Source organism: Carya illinoinensis, chromosome 8 (genome assembly GCF_018687715.1).
Source record: "Carya illinoinensis cultivar Pawnee chromosome 8, C.illinoinensisPawnee_v1, whole genome shotgun sequence".
NCBI lineage: Eukaryota > Viridiplantae > Streptophyta > Magnoliopsida > Fagales > Juglandaceae > Carya > Carya illinoinensis.
The window spans coordinates 16,835,409-16,860,046 of record NC_056759.1 but is presented as its reverse complement, the minus strand read 5'-3'; the positions used below and the strand labels follow the sequence as shown (position 1 = coordinate 16,860,046).

General features: G+C 39.9%; 1 protein-coding gene across 3 annotated transcripts in view; it reads left to right on the top strand.

The window, feature by feature from the left end:
• Positions 1 to 3,814: 3,814 nt before the first annotated feature.
• The window catches only part of LOC122318706 (2-methyl-6-phytyl-1,4-hydroquinone methyltransferase, chloroplastic-like), a 49,370-nt gene continuing 28,546 nt past the window's right edge, over positions 3,815 to 24,638 (top strand). The window contains exons 1-5 of one of the 3 annotated variants that reach the window (XM_043136278.1): positions 3,826 to 6,338; positions 6,601 to 7,140; positions 7,838 to 8,144; positions 9,240 to 9,442; positions 9,521 to 9,865. In XM_043136278.1, coding sequence (XP_042992212.1) covers positions 6,283 to 6,338; positions 6,601 to 7,140; positions 7,838 to 8,144; positions 9,240 to 9,329 — 993 coding nt within the window. In that variant the 5' untranslated portion in view covers positions 3,826 to 6,282 and the 3' untranslated portion in view covers positions 9,330 to 9,442; positions 9,521 to 9,865. Of the gene's footprint in view, positions 7,141 to 7,837; positions 8,145 to 9,239; positions 9,443 to 9,520; positions 9,866 to 24,638 lie in introns of those variants that run through there. The other 2 variants (XM_043136279.1, XM_043136280.1) reach the window with 2 other exon arrangements.

The window sequence follows — 24,638 nt, the reverse complement described above, 5'->3', positions numbered from 1 at the left end:
AACTTCGCCAATACTCATATAGAAATTCTCTATGCTTAATCCACCATTCATAAATCATCTCACCCAATGCTTCATAATCTGAACCTCAACTGATATATCCAACTATCTAAAAAATATTGTGAAGATAAAGTGTGAGTTATCAACAACTCAGTAAGCAAAACACATATACTAGTATGTACAATATGAGCCTTTTCATCAAGTTTCATATGTAGGAAACAGAAACATTTCATTTTCATATGCAGATCTCAAAACATATTATCAGGAAAGAAAAACATAGAGCAACATTTCAATCTTTTTATATTCAAAATAAAACAACTATTCATATTCAAAAGCATTTTGGCTTAACATAACTGAACATTCTCATCTTATCATATCATGTACCATTTTTAGCCCCTGTGGTAAGGTTGTGCTTTTCCCGGTAGCCAAACCAGGTAGTATCATATTGTGAAAATTTTCATTTTTCAATCTCGGAGCCTTGAGTGTACATACACGAAAGAACACATTAAAAGACCACTTTGCTTCCAAAGTGGGTGCACTCATATCATATCATATCATGTTGGTACCAACCATATCATGTGAACCAATATCATCATATTAGAATCATATTCAGAATCAAAATAAAAACAGATAAGTATGCCAAAGGTTTTTTTTTTTCATATTTATATCATATCAAATCACATACAGAACACATTCATATCATTTTCAACTGATCAATAATAAATCTGAAACATTTCATATCACATGAACAAAAATCAAATATCATATTCGCTCTTTTTTATATTTCAGAACATGTCAAATATTGCTCAGTCTACACTTTTCATGTCAAAAAATACATTTTCTCTTTCATACAGATTTCGTGATTGAATGCAGAACACATAACTAAGGTTGTTTTCACATTTTCTTTTCAAAACATAACATGAACATTTTTACAAACTAAACTCAATTCATTTCTTTTTATGTAAATCTAACATAGGAACTCCACTTACCTGGATTTTTTACCTTTCTGAATCTTTCCACAATCAAGCCTAATGAAAACCAATCGACACCAATACGGAATACTAAAGATTACTGAACTTCTAAAAAGAATGCTAAAACTCTCCATCTACTTTTTTTTTTTTTTAAAAAAAAAAAAAATCATACCACGGAAATAGATATGAAATCTAATAAATATGGTTATCATTAAAAATAATCTTAACTTACTATAATATAATTTTTATCAAAATATGGTGAAACAACTTAAATTCATTTTGAAAATTAATTTAATCATATTTAAAACTCATATCTCTATAAACTATTATTAAAAAGATAATTTAATACTATTAACATATAACGTAGTAGGAAATCATAAGTTTCTAAAACAATAGTAGTTCATAAAATATATTTAATCATGCTTATTAAAATTAAAAATCATCGTAAAATACTAATCATATCTAATTTAAACTATCCAAGATTTATTCCATATAATAGGCTTAAAGTGTTTAAAAATAAAAGTTTAAACACTTCCAATTTACTACCAAAAATCAAATTATAAAAACATTAGCTATAAACTTGATTTCACAGAATATAAATGTGAAATCAGCACATTTGAAAATATAATTTTTGAAACAAGGTACAACGAGGCTACTACGGGCATGCAGCAGATAAAATAGTAAGTCCAAAATATGATATCTGCCATAGATTAAAAATAAGTGTAAAAATGTAAACACAACTTTATTTTAACAACTTAAAAGACATGCATGAGTTTTACGTAAGATACAAAACCAACGGGTTGTGCGGCGAACTCACCGAGAGAAAAGGCCAGGGATGACGGAAGCAGTGGCTGGACAAGATTGACGGTGTAAGGCGCAGTTGAGAAGCACGAGAGGGGCAACGAACAATGGACCAGGGGTGGCAACGGCCAGCTTTTTCTGGGCAGGTAATGACGACGTCGGCACCGCTCGACATCACCGTGCCGTGGCTGGTGGCTGAGATGTCCGTTTGGGGAGGGTTGTGGATGGCTTTGGGGTGCTCTGTTTCAGGGGTAAGAAAACAGAGGCTGGATTGGATTGGGTTGTTTTCAAGGAGTCTCTGACACGAAGCAGGGCCTTGCAAGGAGGTTGGGGTTGCCGTGCTTGGAGGAATTCACGTGTGGTGGCTTTGGGCGGCAGTAGCTCTCAGAGTGGTTGGGGCATCGGCGTCGTTGGACTTCACTTGTTGTGGCTAGTGGCACCGAACGGGTTGAGTGGTACTCTATTTTGAGATGCAAAAATAGGGGTCCTTCGGTGGGATTGGTGGTCTCCAACGTGTGCGGTGATGTGATGGAGAACGGTAGGTGAAGGGTGGTTCGCAGTTTATCAGCGAGGACTTCCTGTGGTGGTTCTCCACTATGGATGGAGGAGCCGTGGTTTCTGTGTTTGTGTTGGGAGGTGTTTTCATGAGGCAAGCGGCTTGGGGAGTTTTGGCCGTGATAAGAGGTTGCGTGGTTGGTTCCCTTCTCTCGGTGCCGAGTTGTTTGCACACGGGCTGGGTGGTTGGCTATAGGAACTTGAGGAGCAACAAAGTTGATCTGAGAATAGGGAAAGGGATAAAAATATGGGGGAGTATTTGAGAGAAATGAGGACGTGGGTAATGAAAGGGAAAAACAGTTGGGGAAATCTTGGGGGTGCAGATCTGAAATAGCGTGAGACGGGGGTGAAAACATTAGGGAAGGGAACAGGGAGTAGAAACCATCGAGGGAGGGAGGGAAAAACATGAAAAAAAAAAAAAAAAAAAGAATGCCTTATCTCAACGGCGTCGTTCACTAAAACAGCCTGGGCCAAGCTACGGGTTTGGGTATTACATTGTTGGCGTGAAGGCCCTGTCCCCTCGTAATTGCCTTTCCGTTGTTGAGCTCTAGAGCAACCAGGTTGTCTGGTTGTAAAGTTTGCAGCAGCAACAAGCTGTTGTGTAGCAACTTCCATCCCCCTCAAGTAGCTCTCATGCCCAACAAATAAGCCATGGAGCTCTTCAAAGGCAAGTGATTTTTCCTTTGCCCGAATTGGTGCGGCCCTCTCCCGAAACTAAGGACCCAATCCATTGAGAACATATAGGGTTAAGTCATCATCGAAAATTGGGTGATCAATGAGAGCTATCTCATCAGCCAATCCTTTAACTACATGAAAATAATCTAGGATCGGACGATTTCAACGCTAAATCAAGGTTAGTTCTTCCTTTAATTGCATTGTCCATCTATGCGATCTACTTGCATATATAGTTGATAGCTTTTTCCATGCCTCATGAAAGGTTTTGGCTATGGAAATGAGTGGTGTGATGGTGAGGGATGTAAAGGTAAGGATAGTGCTAAGAATGAGCTTATCTTGCCTAATCCAGTCGTTTTTTTTTTTAGATAGACAATGGGTGGCCATCAGAGGAGGGACATTGAGAGACACCATTGATATAATCCATTAGATCATAGCCAATTAAGAGTGTTTCAAATTGAGCATGTCATCGTGGAAAGGTTGAGAGTGTGTATTTTTCATTTATCTGGACTGTAATATTGAAAATAACAATGGAATTTTCAGTGGAAGAGATAGTCTAAGTTACGGAAGACATTTAGGAAAAGGGGATCGAAAACTCTGACAAAAAGGAAATTATGTTGTTTTAAATGCTCTTACTATACTTGATTAATTAAGTTTATTGGCAAAAAGAGTATTTTATAAACAATGCATAGCAAATGGGCTATTGGCATGGGTAAAGACTGTTTACCCATCAAAAATAAGATTGGGCTCAGTTTTACTTAGGCAAATATGGGCTTACATTTTGTTTGTATTGCAGATGGGAGTCCATGTAAGTGAAAGAGAAAGAAGAGGAAAAATTTCAAGGCCGAGAGGCAAAGGGGAAATAGAAGGAAAGAAAGAGAGAGATAGAGAGAGAGAGGGGAGAAATGGTTATGGAAGGATGAGGCACACACAGAAGTCAATGGCAAGGAAAGAGAGTGCGAGAGGGAAATTCACGCATAAAAGGAGAGTTGGAGACCAGAGAGAAGGGCAGTTAGATACGATTTCATTTTTCTCTGTGTTTACATTCCAGCAACTTTCAAGAATTTCTAGGGTTATTCATTTTGGTGAGATATGGTGTTGATGATGGTAAACTTAGGCTAATTTCATAGCCTGGGTTGCGGTAATGCTCTCTTTTGCTTACTTTATTTGCTAGATTTCTATAGCTCTTGAACTTTTCACTTCACTGCATCGAGAATCAGATTTTGAAAATGGGTTTCTGAAAGATTCTTTCGCTATTGCTCTTGTTCTGTTGTAGACACTAGGCACAGCAGAACCTTGAATCAATCAAGCTGTCTCTCAATTGAGTGTTAAAGCAAAATTTGGTTGATGTTTAGTGATGTATTTTTACAGAGTCTTTATTAAGATATATACCTCTGTTTCAGACTCTGCTACACATGAGGAGAACTTGTCACAAGCACATAATGTGCAGATTAGAAAGGAACTGTAGAGTAATAAAATTATGTTATTCTCTACGGTTACATGTAACAAACTTCTTCCTTTTTTATTCTCTCTCTTGTATATATACTGGTACATAAATATAGTAAAATTATGGAGGTGAATTCTATTCATTCATGCTGCATCTAACAAGTCATTAGAGCCAACAAACCAATAGTCCTTCCGATTCTGCATCAATGGCAGTCAATCTGCCTTCCTCCCATTCCCCTCACTCTTCCACCACTCCTTCTTCTCACATTGTCTCCACAAAACTTTCGACTGATAACTACCTTTTATGGAATGTTCAAATCTCTGCCTATCTACATGGATAGGATATTTTCTCTTTCGTTGATGGTTCTTCCAAACCTCCATCAGATTTTCTTTCCGATTCCTCTTAATCTAACCCAAAACCCAACCCTGATTTTCATTCTTGGAGGCGCACCGACCAACTAGTTCTTAGCATCCTTTTCTCCTGTCTTTCAGACTCTATTCTAGGTCACGTCCTCTCTTCCAAAACCACTCATCAATTATGGATTTCCCTCTCATCCATGTACTCGTCTCAATCTCATGCCAAAGATTGTCAAATTCGTTTTCAACTCATTAATATTTCCTGAGGTGACCAATCAATATCTGACTATTTTGGCAAAGTCCGTCTCCTTGCAGACTCTCTTGCCGCTACTGGTAGTCCATTATCAGATAAGGATCTTTTTACCTATCTATCAAGGTCCTTATCTAATAAATGGACTTGGTCCATCTTACGAGCTGTTTGTTACCTCCATCACCACTAGAACCACCCCTGTTTCCTCCCATGAACTCTATCAACTTCTTCTCATCCATGAATCTAGACTTACTCATACCAACTGACCCATTACTTCTTCTCTAGAACCATTGGCAAACTACACCTCTTCTACAAGAGATCAGCATGGCCGTGGACCCAATCAAGGAGGATGACAAGGGCCTAGTAGGGGATGTTGCCCTTACAATGGTCGCGGTGGCAAACCTCCCTATCCCTCAAATTCATCTCAACAATACAATGCTCAATGCCCAACTTGTCGAGTGTGCAACAAGGCTGGACATGTCGCACTACATAATCAATTTGTTGGAAACCCTCTTGTCCGTGTGGAAATGACCTCGGGTGCTGCCTGTTATTACAACCAGTACACGTCTACACTTGGGAGTAACAGTTTGGAAGCCAACAAACTCGTTAGAGGAATGGAATCCTAATACCATATAGAAAAGAAAATATTTCAAGAGCTCTCAATGGAAATTTAACACATGGTTTCTGTATCATTCATCAAAGACTTTTTATACGAGGCTATCAATCTATCCAAGGAAATATACAGCCATTATAATAGAGATTCTATCTAAGGAAATATACAGCTATTACATCAATTACAGAGTATTGATACAAAGAAACATATATGCGTGAATCTTGGCTAGAATATTTCTGTAGAAGATATTTTCAAAATTCTTGTGATCTTGATCATTATTCTTGATTTATGTCACATTCCTTAATAAACGTGACAAGTAACGTGATAATTTATGGCTCTCGAACCGTAATACCAACCACTAACGGCCGCACGGCAACTAACCACATAAATTTTGTCGTCGTTTCCAACTAATCGATGACCCCATGCCTGTGGTGCTCGTTTTCTGCCCCTGCCACAAAGCCACTGAACCGTTATTCTTGATTTGTGTCACCCTCCTTGATAAACGTGACAAGTAACTAAACGTGATAATTTATGGCTCTCGGACCGTAATACAACCACCAACCACTAACCGCAGCACGGCAACTAATCACATAAATTTTGTCGTCGTTTCCAACCAATCGATGACCCCATGCCTGTGGTGCTCATTTTCTCCCTCTGCCACAAAGCCACTGAACCAGTAAGGCTCTTTTCTCTTAATTCTCTCGGTTTCGAGACATTCTTTCAGCCTTTCAGGGTTCTCGTAGTGAACAATTATAACGCCATACATGAAGCACATGCTTCTCATTGAGTGACCAACTAGAACCCATAATTTGCTTAGATTAAATTTCCTTTTGGGTTTTCTCTATACTCACTAAATCAGTGAACCCAGGTGAGATATCACTTGCTTTCAATCTAGGGTTTTTGTGTTCTGATATATTCATGGCTTCTGCAATACTCAGTGGAGCTGAAAGTCTCACAATCATCAGAGGAATAACCCCAAATAGGTCCAGTTTTATTGGGCCGGATTTTCGTGGGAGGCATTTTACCAGCATGGGTTTGGTGTCTAGTAGTAGGATTTTCAAGACTAGAAGAATAGTCCCCAAGTGTAGTGTTTCGGCTCCAAGGCCAACTTCACAGCCTAGGTTCATACAGCACAAGAAAGAGGCATTTTGGTTCTATAGATTCCTCTCGATTGTTTATGACCATGTCATAAACCCTGGGCACTGGACTGAGGACATGAGGGAAGATGCGCTTGAGCCTGCTGATCTCAGTGACCGGAATATGATAGTGGTAGATGTGGGTGGGGGAACTGGGTTTACCACTTTGGGGATAGTTAAGCATGTGGACGCCAAGAATGTTACGATTTTAGACCAGTCACCTCATCAGCTTGCTAAGGCTAAGCAGAAGGAGCCCTTGAAGGAGTGCAAAATAATCGAGGGTGATGCTGAAGATCTTCCCTTCCCTACTGATTATGCTGATAGATATGTATCTGCTGGAAGGTACATTGTGCAATTCTTTATTAGGTCTTAGTCTACCTGACCTTTATAGCGTACCATGTTGTGTATGTTTTGATTGTTGGCTGTCCATAATTTCAGTCTTAATCATATCCTGGTTTTTATGAGTGGAATAGTAGTCTTGGTTGTGGATGATACTTTATTTGGTCAGATGGTCATGTTTGATAACGCCGTGGGTTGTTATGAGGTAAATATCCCTCTGTTCACATGCATAAACATTTTAATCTTCTTCTTCTTCTTCCTCTTCGCTTTGGGCCAAGCTTACTCACCCAAATAACAAATAAAAAGGGAAATGCTTAGTCAGAAGACTAAGGGATCAAAGTTGTGCTCTAGTTTTTTAATTTAGAGCAAAAGAAATATAAAGGATGTGAAAATATATTTTCTCCATCAATAACAAGCTTTCCAAAATTTACCTATCAAGAAAGGAAAAAAGCTTGCCAAATTCTTATTGGAATTTTAATTACCAATTGATACATGTAGATAATTTATAAATGTGTTTATACTTGCATGGGGTATGTATCACGAATGATAAAAGTATGATATGCATAGAACAGAAGATAAAGTTGTTTGCTTAGGGAGAAAGATAATAAGTTTGTGGTAGTGCCTCTTATGGAGGGAGAGAGGGATTAATTGTGGTAGGGCCTCTTATGGGGATTATTCGATTGCATTGCTCACTTTTCAGCATCGAGTACTGGCCAGACCCACAGCGAGGGATCAAGGAAGCATACAGGGTGTTGAAACTTGGAGGAAAAGCATGTATAATTGGTCCTGTTTATCCAACATTTTGGCTGTCTCGCTTCTTCGCAGATGTGTGGATGCTCTTTCCAAAGGAGGAAGAGTACATTGAGTGGTTCAAAAAGGCTGGATTTAAAGATATCATGTTCAAAAGGATTGGCCCAAAATGGTATCGTGGGGTTCGGCGCCATGGGTTGATCATGGGATGTTCTGTTACAGGAGTAAAACCCACATCTGGGCAGTCTCCTTTGCAGGTAATTGTTCTTTTCAACTTTTCAGTCCTTATAACATTACCAGTGGGCCCATTCATGAGGATTATGTTCCTTTGAGTGTTTAAGTATCTGGAGTGGTGTATATATTTGTAGGTGCTTTACGTACCACCATCTTTGAAGGGTTATCACATATTGAATCTATGACAGCGTTGTGACTTAGTAATTCACGTTTAGGATTTCTTGTTGATGGATGCAGTTGGTGAGATTCTTAGAAACGTTAACTGAAGTGTTCAGTTGTTTGTACCCTTTCCCTTATAATTTGTAACAAGTCTATTTTGGTTTGTCTGAAGGTTCTGCTTCATTGGTCTACTTAAGTATGGATGTTTGTGCCGACAGTCTTCTTAGAAGTATGTTTGTGTCTGTCAACGTGTTTCATGCTTGATGCTTTGGCTAACTGTATTCTGTTGCATATCCAGCTTATATATTTACCTATGTTTCATTTTGTAGTAATGATCCCTTTGCATATCTACTGGTTGGTTTGGGCAAATTTCTGCCAAATTGGTTAGACCAAAAACCTATTGTTTTTTCTATTTTTCCCTAATCAGATCATACACCTATCGACTTGATATTAGTTGTGGATCTGTTGCTTTGAAATTTATAATGTTGCTAAGTTACAAACTGAGGCATTCTGTAGAACCAAAAATGTGATATTACAATGTATAAAATAGCATAAGTGCTCAGATACCAAGAAAAAAGACAAAAAGAAAAAAGAACAAAGAACTATACCAATAACAAATCTAACTACCGGTAATTTACAAGACCATGATACACTAGGAATGCATGTTATTCAAATCATGAGTATGCTGCACTAGGAAGAATGGAATGACCTCTTTCCTTTATTGCAAGTTTACATAATCATTTGTAACACTTCTGCATGCTCGGAGGTTCCAGAAGTTTGGTTCAAAGAGTTTGACAGATGGAGGCTTGAGTACCTGTATGCTCGTGCCATAACAGATAGATCTTGCTTTGCAGCCATATGATTTCCCAACTAATGACATCTTCTTCTTCTCTTTCTGTCTCTATCTCCTTCTCTTTCTACATGTTCTGTCCAGACTTATGAGGTTGTCTTAAATGCAGCTTGGTCCAAAGGCAGAGGATGTAGCAAAACCTGTAAATCCTTTTGCGTTCTTCATGCGCTTCATTTTGGGTGTCATGGCAGCAACATAGTATGTTCTGGTTCCTATTTACATGTGGCTCAAAGATCAAATCGTTCCTAAAGGACAGCCAATCTGAGATTTCTGGTTGGCAGTTGCAGCTAATTGTGACACTCTTCTATATGGGTAGATTTTTCTCATAACACAATTTGCAGCTCCCTGGCCTCTCATATCCCTAATTTCGTTGTTATGTTTCCTTTACAGGGTATATCATGGTTATTCTGCTTAACCAGGAACTACTTCGTTGGCCCACCTCAGCCACTTCTCATAGGGTGGCTGGATCATCCCATGGAGGGTGGACAACCACCCTGGTTTGTTATCTATTTCTCTGTTTCTTCATTTATCATTATTTATTAAGGAATATGATTCAAGTGTGGATGTTTTCTAGTGTGGATGATTATTTATCAAAAATGATTCAAGGGTAAATTTTTTCTATTCTTTAGTGAAGAGGCTATGCTTTTAGTTTGTAATGGAATAGTTTCCTCTGATGTATAAATACAATTACTATATAATTTTTACACAACTTTTTAATAGACAACATTTGCACAACTATGTAATATAAATATTTATTTTTTCAATTACGGGTGCTTTTCTTTTTCAATAAAAATATGTTTTCCCGAAAACTGTTTCAGCAATTACTTTTACTAAAATGTATATAATTCTCGTGTTTAGTTGTGGACTGAAAAATATTTTCGTAAAAATATTTTTTATTGTTTGGTGCACACAATATTTTATGTAAATATTTTTTAAATGATGATATTTATTTATCGTACTAAAATTTTTATAATAACTTTTTCATATTACCTAATTACAAGAATTTTCATAATAAATAAGAAAATAATATAAAATTTTTGGAATATCATGTCTTTTATATGATAGTCTGGAATTGAAAGGAGATTTTTTTTTAGAGCAATGATAAGAGTTACAACTCATTTACATTTTATTTACAACTTATTAAGAAAATAGTATTTTATTTTTAAATTCGAATACATCAAATCAAAATCAAAATAAATATTTCAAAAAATATTATTTTATTTGAAGATTGTAGAAAAATCATAAAGAGGTTGTAACTCTTTCAATTCTCTTTTATTTTTATTTTTTGGTAAAACAAAGTATTTTTATGGTCCATGATTTAAAAGTGTTTTGAGTATCTTTTACAATGTAGCATTTATAAGTGTTTGGTAAATCTTTTTGTGAAATATCTTTAGCATGGAATTGTTTACAAGAAATTTGAAAAAAAAAAAAAAAAAGTAATACTATACACTACACCATCATCTCACTTGCATCCCACTATATATGATGTGGTGCATTTATCACCATTTGATAATAAAGAAGTATGCAATAAATGGTCATTCAATGATAGTAAATGTATCACATCTTACTTAGTGGGATGAAAGTAAAATAGTAGTATAATGTATAAAATTTTCTCAAAAAAAAAATTATGGAGGTTAGAGGGGATTTAACAAAGTATTACAATCTTTGGGTAGAACCTTATGCATAGTAGTGAGTTGAGATGATGTTGAGTTAAGTTAAGTTCTTTATGAATAATAATGAGTTGAGATAATGAAGTGAGTTTTGTGGAATCCACTTAAAATGTGTTTGAATGTTAATATGAGTTTATATGTATTTATGAGAAGCTAAAAAAGGTTGTGGGTCCAGCATATAAAGATGTATTGAATTGGAAAAAATTATGGATCCTATATGTAAAGAAGTTTTGAATTTAAATGAGTTTAATAATTTGTAAGTTACGGATTTATATGTTAGACTCAACTTAAAATTATATAAAACTGAGTTGATCTCAGTTCAGTCTAACTTCCAAAAGGCACCTATTAAGACATTGCTCCCTCAAAGTTTGACTTCTTCGTTAGAACCTTCACATCATTATGAGTGCTTCAATGCCACAAATCGTTACTAAGCTAGCTTTGATATTATTGTAACGGCTCAAGATTAAATAAAATTTCAGTTTAACTAGAAAAGGATTGGATAAAATTAAAATTAAAATTCAGTAAAATTATTATAAAATCTAGTTCCACCTAAGAGTCACTAGTTGATCGACAATCACCTAGACACCTAGACTGGCCTAGTCAACATCCGTGTAAGCTTGCAAAGCAAAGAAGCGAGAGGGAGTGATGAGTAAGCCATGTTGAGGAGTGGCATTAAGCTATTGAGTATTCTTTCAACAACAATCCAATGGTTGACAATGGGTTGATGATGCATGTATTGGCAAATTCAATTGACTACAGAGGCTAAGTTCATAAACAAAACATATTGGAAAGCACCAACTACGCTGCAACATAGTGTAAGATCTTGAAAAGGATCACTATTAAACAATTTGAGAGAATGGGCCAAAGACATTGGAGTTGCAATTGTTAAACCATACCATTCAACAAACTGCATAAATTCTCCTACCACCACTTCAGCCACATCAGCAAAGGAAATTGTACAGTAACTTTAGTACTCAAAGATATGATACACTTGTATAATAGAGATCAATCTTGGCACCAACATTTGAATCCCACTAATTCAGGATTCTCAATTGCTATATAGGAAACTAAAATATTTGTCAAATATTGTACATTTGTTAAGTTCGATCTTTCCTTTTTAGTTTATTTCCTTTCTAGCTTACCTTGTACAACTCTATATATTTGAAATGTACTGGATGGTTTTGGTTGTCTTGATCTAAACTATTTTATGCAAATTCTCTTTCATGGTACTAGAGCGTTTATAGGTTCAATTCATCAATCGATCCAATTTTTTCCCTTACTTGTCTTTCTTTATCATGGATCCTTCCCCACTTACGGCTGCATTTGCATCACTTATTTTTCCAACCTTTTTTCAGTTCAGTGGTGTTAAACTTAACAACACGAACTACATTGCCCATTACCAGTTCTCATTGTTGCTAATAAGAAGTATACTCCAAATCCTACCTATGAACTATGGGTCAAGAAAGACCAATATTTGCTTGGGTGGATCAATATGACTCTTTATGCGACAGTACTTTCCACCATATTTGGCATGAATACATCTTGCCAAGTTTAGAATGTGATGACCCGCTTTCACGTGTTTTTTCACTGAAGGGTTGTTTTTAATTTAATTAATATATTGCTTTATTTATTTTAAATTATTGCGTTTTAAATTTAGTTTTTATTTGTTGGATATTGTGTTTTATTTATTTATTTATTTTACGGTTTTTAATCTCATTCTCGGCGGATTTGTTTTGTTGTCCGGAGTGAGGATTGGACCTCATTTCCTCCTACATCTCTTTTTTTTCCTTTTTCCTTTTTCCCTTTGTTCTCTTTTCCTTTTCTTCTTTCTTTTTTCTTTTTTTTCTTTCTTTTCTTTTTCTTCTTGCTTCCTCTCCCGATCGTCTCTCTCTCTCTCTCTCCTCTCCCACGCCAGAATCACCTTTAGCCCCGACCCACCGCCGTCCGGCCACCGTGGGCGACACCACCCCCACCGGTCGAACCCCCTCCCTCTGGCGCACCACCCCACCGAATCCCAGCCCCATCCGGCCAGCCGTTTGGCCAGAAAACGCCCAACAAAGCCCCACGGTTTTTGCCTCGATCCGCCGCCGTCGCTCCACCTCCGGCCACCACCTCTTCACCACTTCATCACCGGTTCCTTGCCGTCCTAACCCACCCATTTCCGGCCTCTAATAGCCACCGGAATAGCTCCCACGAGCTAGCTTTCCATTTTGGGAAATCCGGCCATCAACCACCGTTTTTGCCGCCACCCACGGCCAAACTTCACTTCCACTAGCTTCATAATCATCCTTAGACCATTCTCTATCAATCCCAAGCCCTGGTTTGTCCCCGTTCAAAAGTGGGTATTTTACAACCCATGACCACAGTGAATTTTCACTGTTACGTTACTTTTTCTCCGTCGTTTGCAACGCCGCAAGCTTTCAAAAAATACCGTATAGCACTGTAAGTATTTTCCAAACCCTACTTTTAGATTTAAATATATTTTGCTCTTACAATAAATTATTGCTGCTGGTTGGTTGATTCCGGACTGAGTCCGAGGAGTTCGGGGGTCGGATGGATGGAGGATGGAGTTGCTTGATTTATTTGAGTTGTGGTCGGTTGATTGTTTTATGCATTGAAATTGCATTAGCATGGTACATGCACGTGTATTTTATTTTATTTGAGAAATCCTGTTTTGTTGGCGTGAATGGACTTTCGGGTGCGTGTGTCTCACGAGCCCAAGCCGGGATGGGTTATTATCTCGGTGGAGCTCCTCTAGTCACTCGGGAGTGGATAATACTGAGTGACGTCCCCTGAGTTGTCGCTGGGCGACGACGGGAGCGGGGCTAGATGATGGCCTGGCCAGGTACGCGCGGGGCGTGAGTCTGGGCATCGCTCTACTCACCGACTCTGTGGCGCTTCGCTGGCGAGGGCTAGAGGATGGCCTGGCCAGGTACGCGCGGGGCGCGAGTCTGGGCATCGCTCGTTTAGGTGTCACATGCGTAGTCGTTACCTGCGGTGTAGCACAGAGCCAGGGTGTGCAGGTGATCCATAAAGGAGATCATGGTGCATGCATAACCGGATTGTTTTTATGGTTTTCGAAAGTGTGCCATTTTCTAGGAATATGGCGATGTTGGTTTTCGAGGCTTGATCCATTTTCTGGGAAAATGGCGGTTTGGGCTATTATCTGGGATAATGGCGAGGCTTAGTTTTAAGGATATGTTTTTATGGGTCAAATGGGTTTTTGGCATGCGTGGTAAAAATGTGGTTTTGCGGGACATGTGCATTGGCTTTTCTTGCATCCATGTTAGTTGAGTTTTATATGTTTTTATCTAGTGGTATTTGGAGTTTACTTACCTGCAGCACCATTTTTGGTACCGTAGATTTTGGTGCAGAGATCGAGGATGAAGAGGAGGAGGCTGAGTCCGAGGATGCGGCTCCGCCGAGATGCTGATGTTATGTATTTGTATTTGATATTAAATTATATTCGTGTCTTGTAATATTTATTTATGTATGTTTTGAATAGCTTTGTATTAAACAAGAAAAAATTCTGGTACTTAGTTATTGACTTGCTTTTCGCTGCGTATTTCTCGTGCATATTCGTCGCTTATACAAACACTTGGCACACGTCGATAGGGTGATGACCCGTGATGTCATCATCCGGACGTCTCGATTTTTCCGTGTCCGTGCATGGGGATTTGGAGGCGTTACAGGTGGTATCAGAGCGGTTTGGCTCTGGGTAAAACCACATGTCCCGTAGGTAGTACCAGAATGCTTTTAAAGTTGTGTTTTAAAATTTATGTTAAGTAAAGTTATTTAAATTGTTTTATTTGTTTTATTTGTTTGAACTTGTTTGTTTGTTTTTATTTATTTAGTTATGTTTTTGCAAGTTGGTTTCTTTCGTTTTGTGTGATGTGGTGTTGGTCTTTGGTTCTGTTTTGTTTGTTTGTTGTTGGTTTTATTTGTTTTTGTTTTCTGAAAGGGGGTCAAAGGTTGTGGTGGCAGGAAAATGGGAAGGCCAAAGAAATCTACTCAGGAGCCACGGGACAATACATCAAGAGATGACTCCATAGCCCAAGCCATACGGCAGATGATGGAGTTTATGCAGCAAAATTTTAGGCCACAGCAGATAGGGCCTTGGCCACAACCAGGGGGACCTTGGCCACAACAAGGGGGTCCCTGGCCGCCACAAGGAGGGCCTTGTCCGCAACAAGAAGGACTTTGGCCGCAACCAGGAGGTCCTTGGCCATATCAGGGAGGGGCTTGGCTTTACCCGGGAGGATCTAGTAGCATGGTGCAAGCCGGATACACCTATGAGCGCTTTCTAGCGCATAGGACCCCACACTTCACTGGAGAAGAGGATCCGCTTCAAGCTGGAAAGTGGATCAAAGACCTGGAAAGAACTTTTGAGGTGTGTGGTTGCACCGAGGCGCAACAGGTACTCTACGCTAGCTATCTCTTGCAAGGCACTACTTCTGATTGGTGGGATACTAAGAGGGTGATGCTAGAAGCAGAGTTGGGTTCATTCGCCGCTGTAACCTGGCAACGCTTCAAGAAAGAATTTAATGACCGCTTCTTTCCCACATCGGTAAGGAAGTAAAAGGCAAGAGAGTTCTCAAATTTGGTCCAATGAGGCATGACAGTGGAACAGTACGCCCGAAGGTTTATAGAACTTGGGCGATTTGCTCCCCACCTTATTGCCACAGAGGAGATGCAAGCTGATCTTTTTCAGGAGGGACTACGCCCTGATATACGCCGTATGGTGGTCAGCCATCGGATATCCACTTTTCAGGAATTAGTGGATGTGGCCACCCTTGTGGAGCGAGAAAATAATCTGAGTATGGGCTCCCCTCCGGGTCATAAGAGGCGGAGTTTTTCTAGTGAAGGAAGCAGCTCGGGTTCGCCTCAGAAATTTGTTCAGCGGACCAGAACTCGACCGCAAGCATCCTCAGGTGTTCGCATGGGAGGACGTGTGCCTGTTTGTGGAGTTTGCAATGGAGCCCATGTGGGTGAGTGCCCTTCTGGTGGGGCTCGATGTTATAATTGTGGCCAGCAGGGTCACTTTGCCCGAGAATGTCCAAGAACAGTTCAAGGAAGCCGTGGAGGTAAACGCGGTGGAAGAACAAATCCAAGGCAAGCAGTGCAAGCCCGGGTTTATGCTGTCACACCCGGAGATGTGGATGATGAGGCACCAGCGACCCATGATACTGGGGTAATTACAGGTATGGATTAATTTGATTCTATGTTGGATTAAATTTTGGTGTATTTGGTTTCTTCTTTTTTTTTTTTGGATTTCATGAGTTGTGTATTTGGTTCAGGGAGAGTCCGTTTGTATGAGTTTTATGCTTGCACTTTGTTTGATTCCGGTGCTTCACAGTCATTTGTATCTTCCACGTTTGCGCGGATGTGTAATTTGGTCACGGAACCTTTGCCAAAGTCATTGGTGGTAGCTTTACCCGATGGTAAAATGGTATGGTGCTCCAAGGTTGCGTTGGGATGCCCGTTAAATTTTGATGGAAGGTTCTTGGATGCTAATTTAGTTGTGTTTAAGCTGTTGGGTTTTGATATCATCCTCGGGATAGATTGGCTATACCGATATTCTGCGAGTATTAATTGCAGAAGTCGGGTAATTACCTTTCAGCTTCCAGATGGTGATTGTCTGGAATTTGCGGGGAGTAAGTTGAAAGAAAAGCCGATAATTATATCGGCAATTCAAGCAAGAAGAGAGGTTGCATGGGGAGCGGATGCATTCTTAGTTCAGATGGTGTCCGCGCCGTCCGAGGAGAAGTCTTTGGTAGACATTCCAATTGTAGAAGAATTTCCCGATGTGTTTGTAGATGACTTGCCCAGACTACCTCCTGTTCGGGAAATGGAGTTTGTTATCGACTTGGAACCTGGAGCGGCTCCTGTACATAAAGCTCCTTATCGCATGGCACCTGCTGAATTAAAAGAGTTGAAGACTCAGTTGCAAGAACTGGTAGATAAGGGATTTATTCAGCCTAGTACTTCGCCGTGGGGTGCGCCAGTATTGTTCGTTAAAAAGAAAGATGGAACCCTCCGTATGTGCATAGATTATCAGGAATTAAACAAGGTGACCATCAAAAATAAATATCCTCTCCCACGGATAGATGATTTATTTGATCAGCTTCAAGGAGCAGCCGTGTTCTCGAAGATTCATTTGAGGTCAGGATACTACCAGCTGAGGATCAGAGACAAGGATGTGCCTAAAACTGCTTTCAAGTCGAGGTATGGGCATTATGAATTTAAGGTGATGCCGTTTGGGTTAGCTAATGCCCCTGCCGCTTTCATGGATTTGATGAATCGAGTATTTCGACCTTATCTGGATTCCTTTGTGGTAGTGTTTATTGATGATATTCTGATTTATTCCCGAGATATTGAAGAACATGTGTATCATCTTCGTCTGGTACTTGGGAAATTGAGAGAACACCAGCTTTATGCCAAGCTTAGCAAGTGTGAATTCTGGCTGGAGGAAGTCAGATTTCTTGGGCATGTGATTTCCCGAGACGGAGTGGCTGTTGATCCTAGTAAGGTAAAAGCCATTTTGTCATGGCCGCGTCCGACTACAGTGCGCGAGATCCGGAGTTTCTTGGGGCTTGCTGGTTATTACCGAAGATTTGTGGAGGAATTTACTCGCCTATCCGGACCTCTCACAGCTCTGACTCGGAAGAATACAGAATTTGTGTGGTCAGATAAATGTGAGAGAAGCTTCCAAGAATTAAAGAACAGGTTGACGACGGCACTAGTGTTAGCGCTTCCAGAACCGCATAAGCCATTTGTAGTCTTCAGTGATGCGTCTAAGTTTGATTTGGGTTGTATCCTTATGCAGGAAGGACGGGTTGTTGCCTATGCATCTCGTCAGCTAAAGGACCATGAGAAAAATTATCCGACACACGATTTGGAATTGGCTGCGATTGTTTTTGCACTCAAGATCTGGCGGCACTTTTGTATGGGAAAGCATGCGAGGTATACACTAATCACAAGAGCTTGAAGCATTTGTTTTCCTAGAAAAATCTGAACATGAGGTAGAGGTGATGGCTAGAGCTAATCAGTGACTACCAGTGTGAGATCAAATACCATCCGGGGAAGGCTAATATAGTTGCTGATGCTTTGAGCCAAAAATCGCACTTGGAAGATGAAGCTGAGCCATCGGAATTGAATTCATTGCTTTGTGGGATGAGAAGGCTCCTTATTGAGAGTTCGCAGCAAGAAGAGATTTTATCTTCAGTTCTTGATATTCGGGTAACTGATTTTGAGGAGTTGAAGACTCTTCAAAGGAAGGATCCAAAGCTGTTGAATATCAGAAAAAGGGTCAAAATCTCGAGGGCCGTTGCATTATAGCATGGATAAAGATGGGATACTTCGGTTCCGAGATCGCAGAGTGGTCCCCAAAGATTCGGAATTCAAGGAGCGGATCATGGCAGAAGCTCATGCGGCCCCTTATTCAGTTCATCCCGGCAGTACAAAGATGTATCGGGACTTGAAGAAAAATTATTGGTGGGATGGAATGAAGAGGGATATTGCCTTATATGTTGAGAAATGCCACACATGCCATCAAGTGAAGGCCGAGCATCAAAGACCTGCAGGTATGCTCCAACCCCTCCCTATTCCTAAGTGGAAATGGGATGACATCACGATGGACTTTGTAGTGGGTTTGCCGAGAACGCCTAGTGGGAAAAATTATGTTTGGGTGATTGTTGACCGGTTAAGGAAGAGTGCTCATTTCCTGCCTGTTAATAACACCGATTCCTTGGGTAAGTTGACACGCTTGTATGTGAAAGAAATAGTGCGACTGCACAGCATACCAAAGAGTATAGTGTCGGATCGAGACCCAAGGTTCACGTCGCAGTTCTGGAAAAGTTTGCAGGCAGCTTTGGGTACTAAGTTGAAGTTCAGTACTGCTTACCACCCTCAGACAGACGGCCAATCGGAGCGCACCATTCAGACTCTTGAAGACATGTTGCAAGCGTGTGTCATGGAATTTCAGGGGAGTTGGGAAAACCATTTGCCGCTCATAGAGTTCGCATATAATAACAGCTTCCATGCGACCATTCAGATGGCTCCCTATGAAGCTCTTTACGGGAGGAAGTGTAGATCACCCTTGTGTTGGGACGAAGTCGGGGAGAGTAAGATTATTGGACCCGAAATAATTCAAGAGATGCAACGCCAAGTCCGGATCATCAGTGATAAAATGGCGGCAGCTCAGAGTCGTCAGAAAAGCTACGCTGATACCAGGAGGAGAGAGTTGTCTTTTGAAGTTGGTGATTGGGTTTATCTCAAAGTCTCTCCCATGAGGGGTGTTAAGCGTTTTGGTAAGAAGAGGAAACTAGATCCGAGGTATGTCGGACCTTTTCAGATTCTGGAGAAGGTAGGGTCCGTCGCCTATAGAGTTGCTTTGCCAGAGTATTTTGGGGATATTCATGATGTCTTCCACGTATCGTCCTTGAAGAAGAGCTTTGTACAGCAAGAGCCACGCTTCGTCGACCCAGAGGGTATTCAGTTGCAACCGGATCTCACTTATGAGGTTGTTCCGTCGCAGATCATAGATTGGAAGGAGCAACAGTTGAGGTCCAAGACGATACCTTTGGTTAAGGTGGCGTAGGGAGATCCATTAGCTCAAGACTTCTCTTGGGAGCGAGTAGCGGACATGAGGGAGCAATACCCATACTTGTTTGAGTAATGAAAGTATGTATCTTAATCTTGGTCACGGTTGGTTTAGGTGATTTTATGTGGCTTGCTTTAAGTTGGTAGTTGATCTTGCAAATTTCGAGGACGAAATTTGTTTTAAGGGGGGAGGATGTGATGACCCGCTTTCACGTATTTTTTTACTGAAGGGTTGTTTTTAATTTAATTAATATATTGCTTTATTTATTTTAAATTATTGCGTTTTAAATTTAGTTTTTATTTGTTGGATGTTGTGTTTTATTTATTTGTTTATTTATTTGTTTTACGGTTTTTAATCTCATTTTCGACGGATTTGTTTTGTTGTCCGGAGTGAGGATTGGACCTCATTTCCTCCTACATCTCTTTTTTTTCCTTTTTCCTTTTTCCCTTTTTTCTCTTTTCTTTTTCTTCTTTCTTTTTTCTTTTTTTTCTTTCTTTTATTTTTCTTCTTTCTTCCTCTCCCGATCGTCTCTCTCTCTCTCTCTCCTCTCCCATGCCGGAATCACCTTTAGCCCCGACCCACCGCCGTCCGGCCATCGTGGGTGACACCACCCCCACCGGTCGAACCCCCTCCCTCCGGCGCACCACCCCACCGAATCTCAGCCCCATCCGGCCAGCCGTTTGGCCGGAAAACGCCCAACAAAGCCCCACGGTTTTTGCCTCGATCCGCCGCCGTCGCTCAACCTCCGGCCACCACCTCTTCACCACTTCATCACCGGTTCATTGCCGTCCTAACCCACCCATTTCCGGCCTCTAAAAGCCACCGGAATAGCTCCCACGAGCTAGCTTTCCATTTTGGGAAATCCGGCCATCAACCACCGTTTTCACCGCCACCCACGGCCAAACTTCACTTCCACTAGCTTCATAATCATCCTTAGACCATTCCCTATCAATCCCAAGCCCTGGTTTGTCCCCGTTCAAAAGTGGGTATTTTACAACCCACGGCCACAGTGAATTTTTACTGTTACGTTGCTTTTTCTCCGCCGTTTGCAACGCCACAAGCTTTCAAAAAATACCGTATAGCGTTGTAAGTATTTTCCAAACCCTACTTTTAGATTTAAATATATTTTACTCTTACAATAAATTATTGCTGCTGGTTGGTTGATTCCGGACTGAGTCCGAGGAGTTCGGGGGTCGAATGGATGGAGGACGGAGTTGCTTGATTTATTTGAGTTGTGGTCGGTTGATTGTTTTGTGCATTGAAATTGCATTAGCATGGTGCATGCACGTGTATTTTATTTTATTTGAGAAATCCTGTTTTGTTGGCGTGAATGAATTTTCGGGTGCGTGTGTCTCACGAGCCCAAGCCGGGATGGGTTATTATCTCGGTGGAGCTCCTCTAGTCACTCGGGAGTGGATAATACTGAGTGACGTCCCCTGAGTTGTCGCTGGGCGACGACGGGAGCGGGGCTAGAGGATGGCCTGGTCAGGTACGCGCGGGGCGCGAGTCTGGGTATCGCTCTACTCACCGACTCCATGGCCCTTCGCTGGCGAGGGCTAGAGGATGGCCTGACCAGGTATGCGCGGGGCGCGAGTCTGGGCATCGCTCGTTTAGGTGTCACATGCGTAGTCGTTACCTGCGGTGTGGCACAGAGCCAGGGTGTGCGGGTGATCCATAGGGGAGATCATGGTGCATGCATAACCGGATTGTTTTTATGGTTTTCGGATGTGGGCCATTTTCTGGGAATATGGTGATGTTGGTTTTCGAGGCTTGATCCATTTTCTGGGAAAATGGTGGTTTAGGCCATTATCTGGGATAATGGCGAGGCTTGGTTTTAAGGATATGTTTTTATGGGTCAAATGGGTTTTTGGCGTGCATGGTAAAAATGTGGTTTTACGGGACATGTGCATTGGCTTTTCTTGCATCCATGTTGTTTGAGTTTTATATGTTTTTATCTAGTGGTGTTTGGAGTTTACTTACCTGCAGCACCATTTTTGGTACCGTAGATTTTGGTGCAGAGATCGAGGATGAGGAGGAGGAGGCTGAGCCCGAGGATGCGGCTCCGCCGGGATGCTGATGTTATGTATTTGTATTTGATATTAAATTATATTCGTGTCTTGTAATGTTTATTTATGTATGTTTTGAACAGCTTTGTATTAAACAAGAAAAAATTCTGGTACTTAGTTATTGACTTGCTTTTCGCTGCGTATTTCTCGTGCACATTCGTCGCTTATACACACACTTGGCACACGTCGATAGGGTGATGACCCGTGATGTCATCATCCGGACGTCTCAATTTTCCCGTGTCCGTGCATGGGGATTTGGGAGCATCACATAGAATGCTTTTTAGCCACTCAATTTGCATCCCAATCCAGGTCAAGAGTCTCTAATTTGAAGAGGCAACTCCAATGTCTTCACTAGGGCTCCAAGACTTGTACTGAATATCTTCACTATGCCAAACTCCTAGTAGACCAACTTGCAGCCATAGGTAAGCCTACAAAGGATGAAGATTTAATCTCCTTTATTATGAGTGGTGTCTCTCCCTCCTTTAATTCCTTTGTTACATCTTTCTCTTTACTTACTCGAGACACCTCACTCTCTTTCTCCAATTTTCAAGCTGAATTTCTCAACCATGAGATGCTATTGCAGCACCAACAAAGTTCTGCCCCAGACCCCATTACATTTGCTCTCTTTAAGCATAAACATGGGGATCCTTAGTCTAATTCCCATCCTAGTTCCCAGCAGTTCTACAAAAAGGGGAAGCAATATAACAATAACAAACTTTCCTCTCGCACTAAATCACATTCAGGACCATCTGGAACTCAACCTCAAACACAGCAACCCTCTTCTAGATAGAATCCTTTAGCGATTAGCAAGATCCCTTGTTAAATATGTGGAAAAACAAACTACCAGGCTTTATACTATTTCCATTGGATGGATTACTCCTTCCAGGGTCGACATCCTCCTTCCCAACTTCATGCACTGATTGTTCAAACTAATCATATATTGGAAAATAACAATGGTATACTGACAGTGGGGCTAATGCTCACATCACCAATCAACTTGACTCTAAATGATGTGAATCCGTGGAATTGGAATCCGTTGAACCCACAATTAATTTGAAAACTCACCTAAAAAAGTGAAAATCAAGTCAATAGATGGAAGAATCTAGATCCATTGAGGAACTTGTTTCAAGAACCTAGCTTATATTAAAATCTTGACTCGTTGAAAAACCTATCTCAAGAACCCAGATTACAAAGGAAGAACGTCACAAAGATTGTGATTTACCTTTAATAAATTCAAAAGTTCAATAAAGAACAAAAGGAGATAAAACTCAACTCACAATGAAATAATAACAAAATTTTATAAAATTTCATAAAATTCTTAAAATGAGACAACAAAGAGTATTTAAATTGAAACTTAATTAAAACCCTAGGCTAAAATAGAGTCCCTCTCTCTCAAAATTACCCTTGGTGAATAGTGCCGTGCTACATTATCGTAAATAGTGTCATACTACAGTACCCTTTCCCTAAACAAAACCCTAGGCTGAAAATGTATTCCCCAAAATCCCCTTGAGCGAAATACAAAGCCTTCCCTAAATGCCAGTTTAACAAAAATAAAACATGTGAGCCAACCATTCGCAAGCCCAATTATTCAACAAATCCACAGTGTCAAAATAATAAACATAATATTAAGTCCAAATGAGTAATCCTAAGTCATTCTGTAACTTATATCACGTGGATCAAAACTAGATCTCATTCTTTCAAGTCCATCTTGAGTATTGGGCTCTTACTAGTTTCATCCCAAATGGATTGCACAAATCCTTGTATTGCTTTCTTGATCATCTAAGCTCTTGATCTTGTAATTGGCTCATTTGAAATTTGCAACGGATCTTTATGACTAGGTCCATCGATCTTGGTGCCCATCACCAAAGCTCCAAAACGGTCCAAGTTGGTGATGGTGCAAGTCTTTCCATTCAAAACACTGGTTCTAGTATCCTCTCATCTCCACATTCTCAGTTTTTACTTAAAAATATTCTCCATTCTCCAAAAGCTTCAACTAATCTCCTCTTTGTCCAAAGCTCCAAAATAGTCCAAGTTGGTGATGGTGCAAGTCTTTCCATTCAAAACACTGGTTCTAGTATCCTCTCATCTCCACATTCTCAGTTTTTACTTAAAAATATTCTCCATTCTCCAAAACCTTCAACTAATCTCTTTTTTTTCCAAAGATTTTGTACTGACAATGATTGTTACTTTATACTCAAGTCCACTTACTTTCTTGCGAAGGACAATTCGACAAGGACAACTCTCTTGGCAGGCAATGTTGAAAATGGGCTATATCCTCTTAGGCTACAAAGGTTTCTCAATAAAGATTCTCATGTGGCTCCCAATAAAGATGTTAATGGTTTTACTACTCTTTTAGGACTTAAGACTATTTTTCTTGTATGGCATTTTCGATTAGGCCATCCTTCCTAATAATAGCTTAGTTTTGCACATTTATCTAATTAGTAGATAGCTTTATCACATTTAGTTTAGGTTAATTCATGCATATTTTAGGTTGTTTTAGAATAATGTTGTTTTCTTAAGTTTGTATTTAAAATGAGTCTTAATCCATAAATATATTTTTTGTAGGGTTTGAGAATAATTTGGAACAAGAAAAAGAGAAATAAATCACAAAAGGAATCTACAAGAAGTCCAAGTTCGAACATACTTTAGTTTTTTTATCATAACTTTTTACTCACATATCCAGTTGATGCGATTCTTAATAGATTAGAAAGATATCTTAAAGGACTACGACTTTTATCATAATAAGGATTTCTAAATTCTAACTCCTGAAGTGAGTACGAGGCTTCCAATATAAGTACTAAAAGTTAGGTAATGTTTTAGGCGAGAATCACAAAAACGTTAGGGTTTCTTTTATACTGGGGGGAAGCATATCATAAGAAAGAAATTGGAGGGAGAGGGAAGAAAAAAAGAACCCTAGTTTATTATTTTACTTTTTTATGGATTGCTAAACACCTCGCTAAGGTGTAGGGTAAAGCCCAATGATCTTTTGGTATATTCTTAACAATCTGTTTATGGTTTTTATGTTTAAGTTTTAATATTTTCAGATTGATTTACCATTCTAGAAAAGAGATTTATTCTGTATAATTCTCTGATTTATCGTAGACTCTGGGCACGGTGAATGCTTAGAATCCATTGCGCGTAAATTCTCTAGATCTATTTTGCCTAAAATC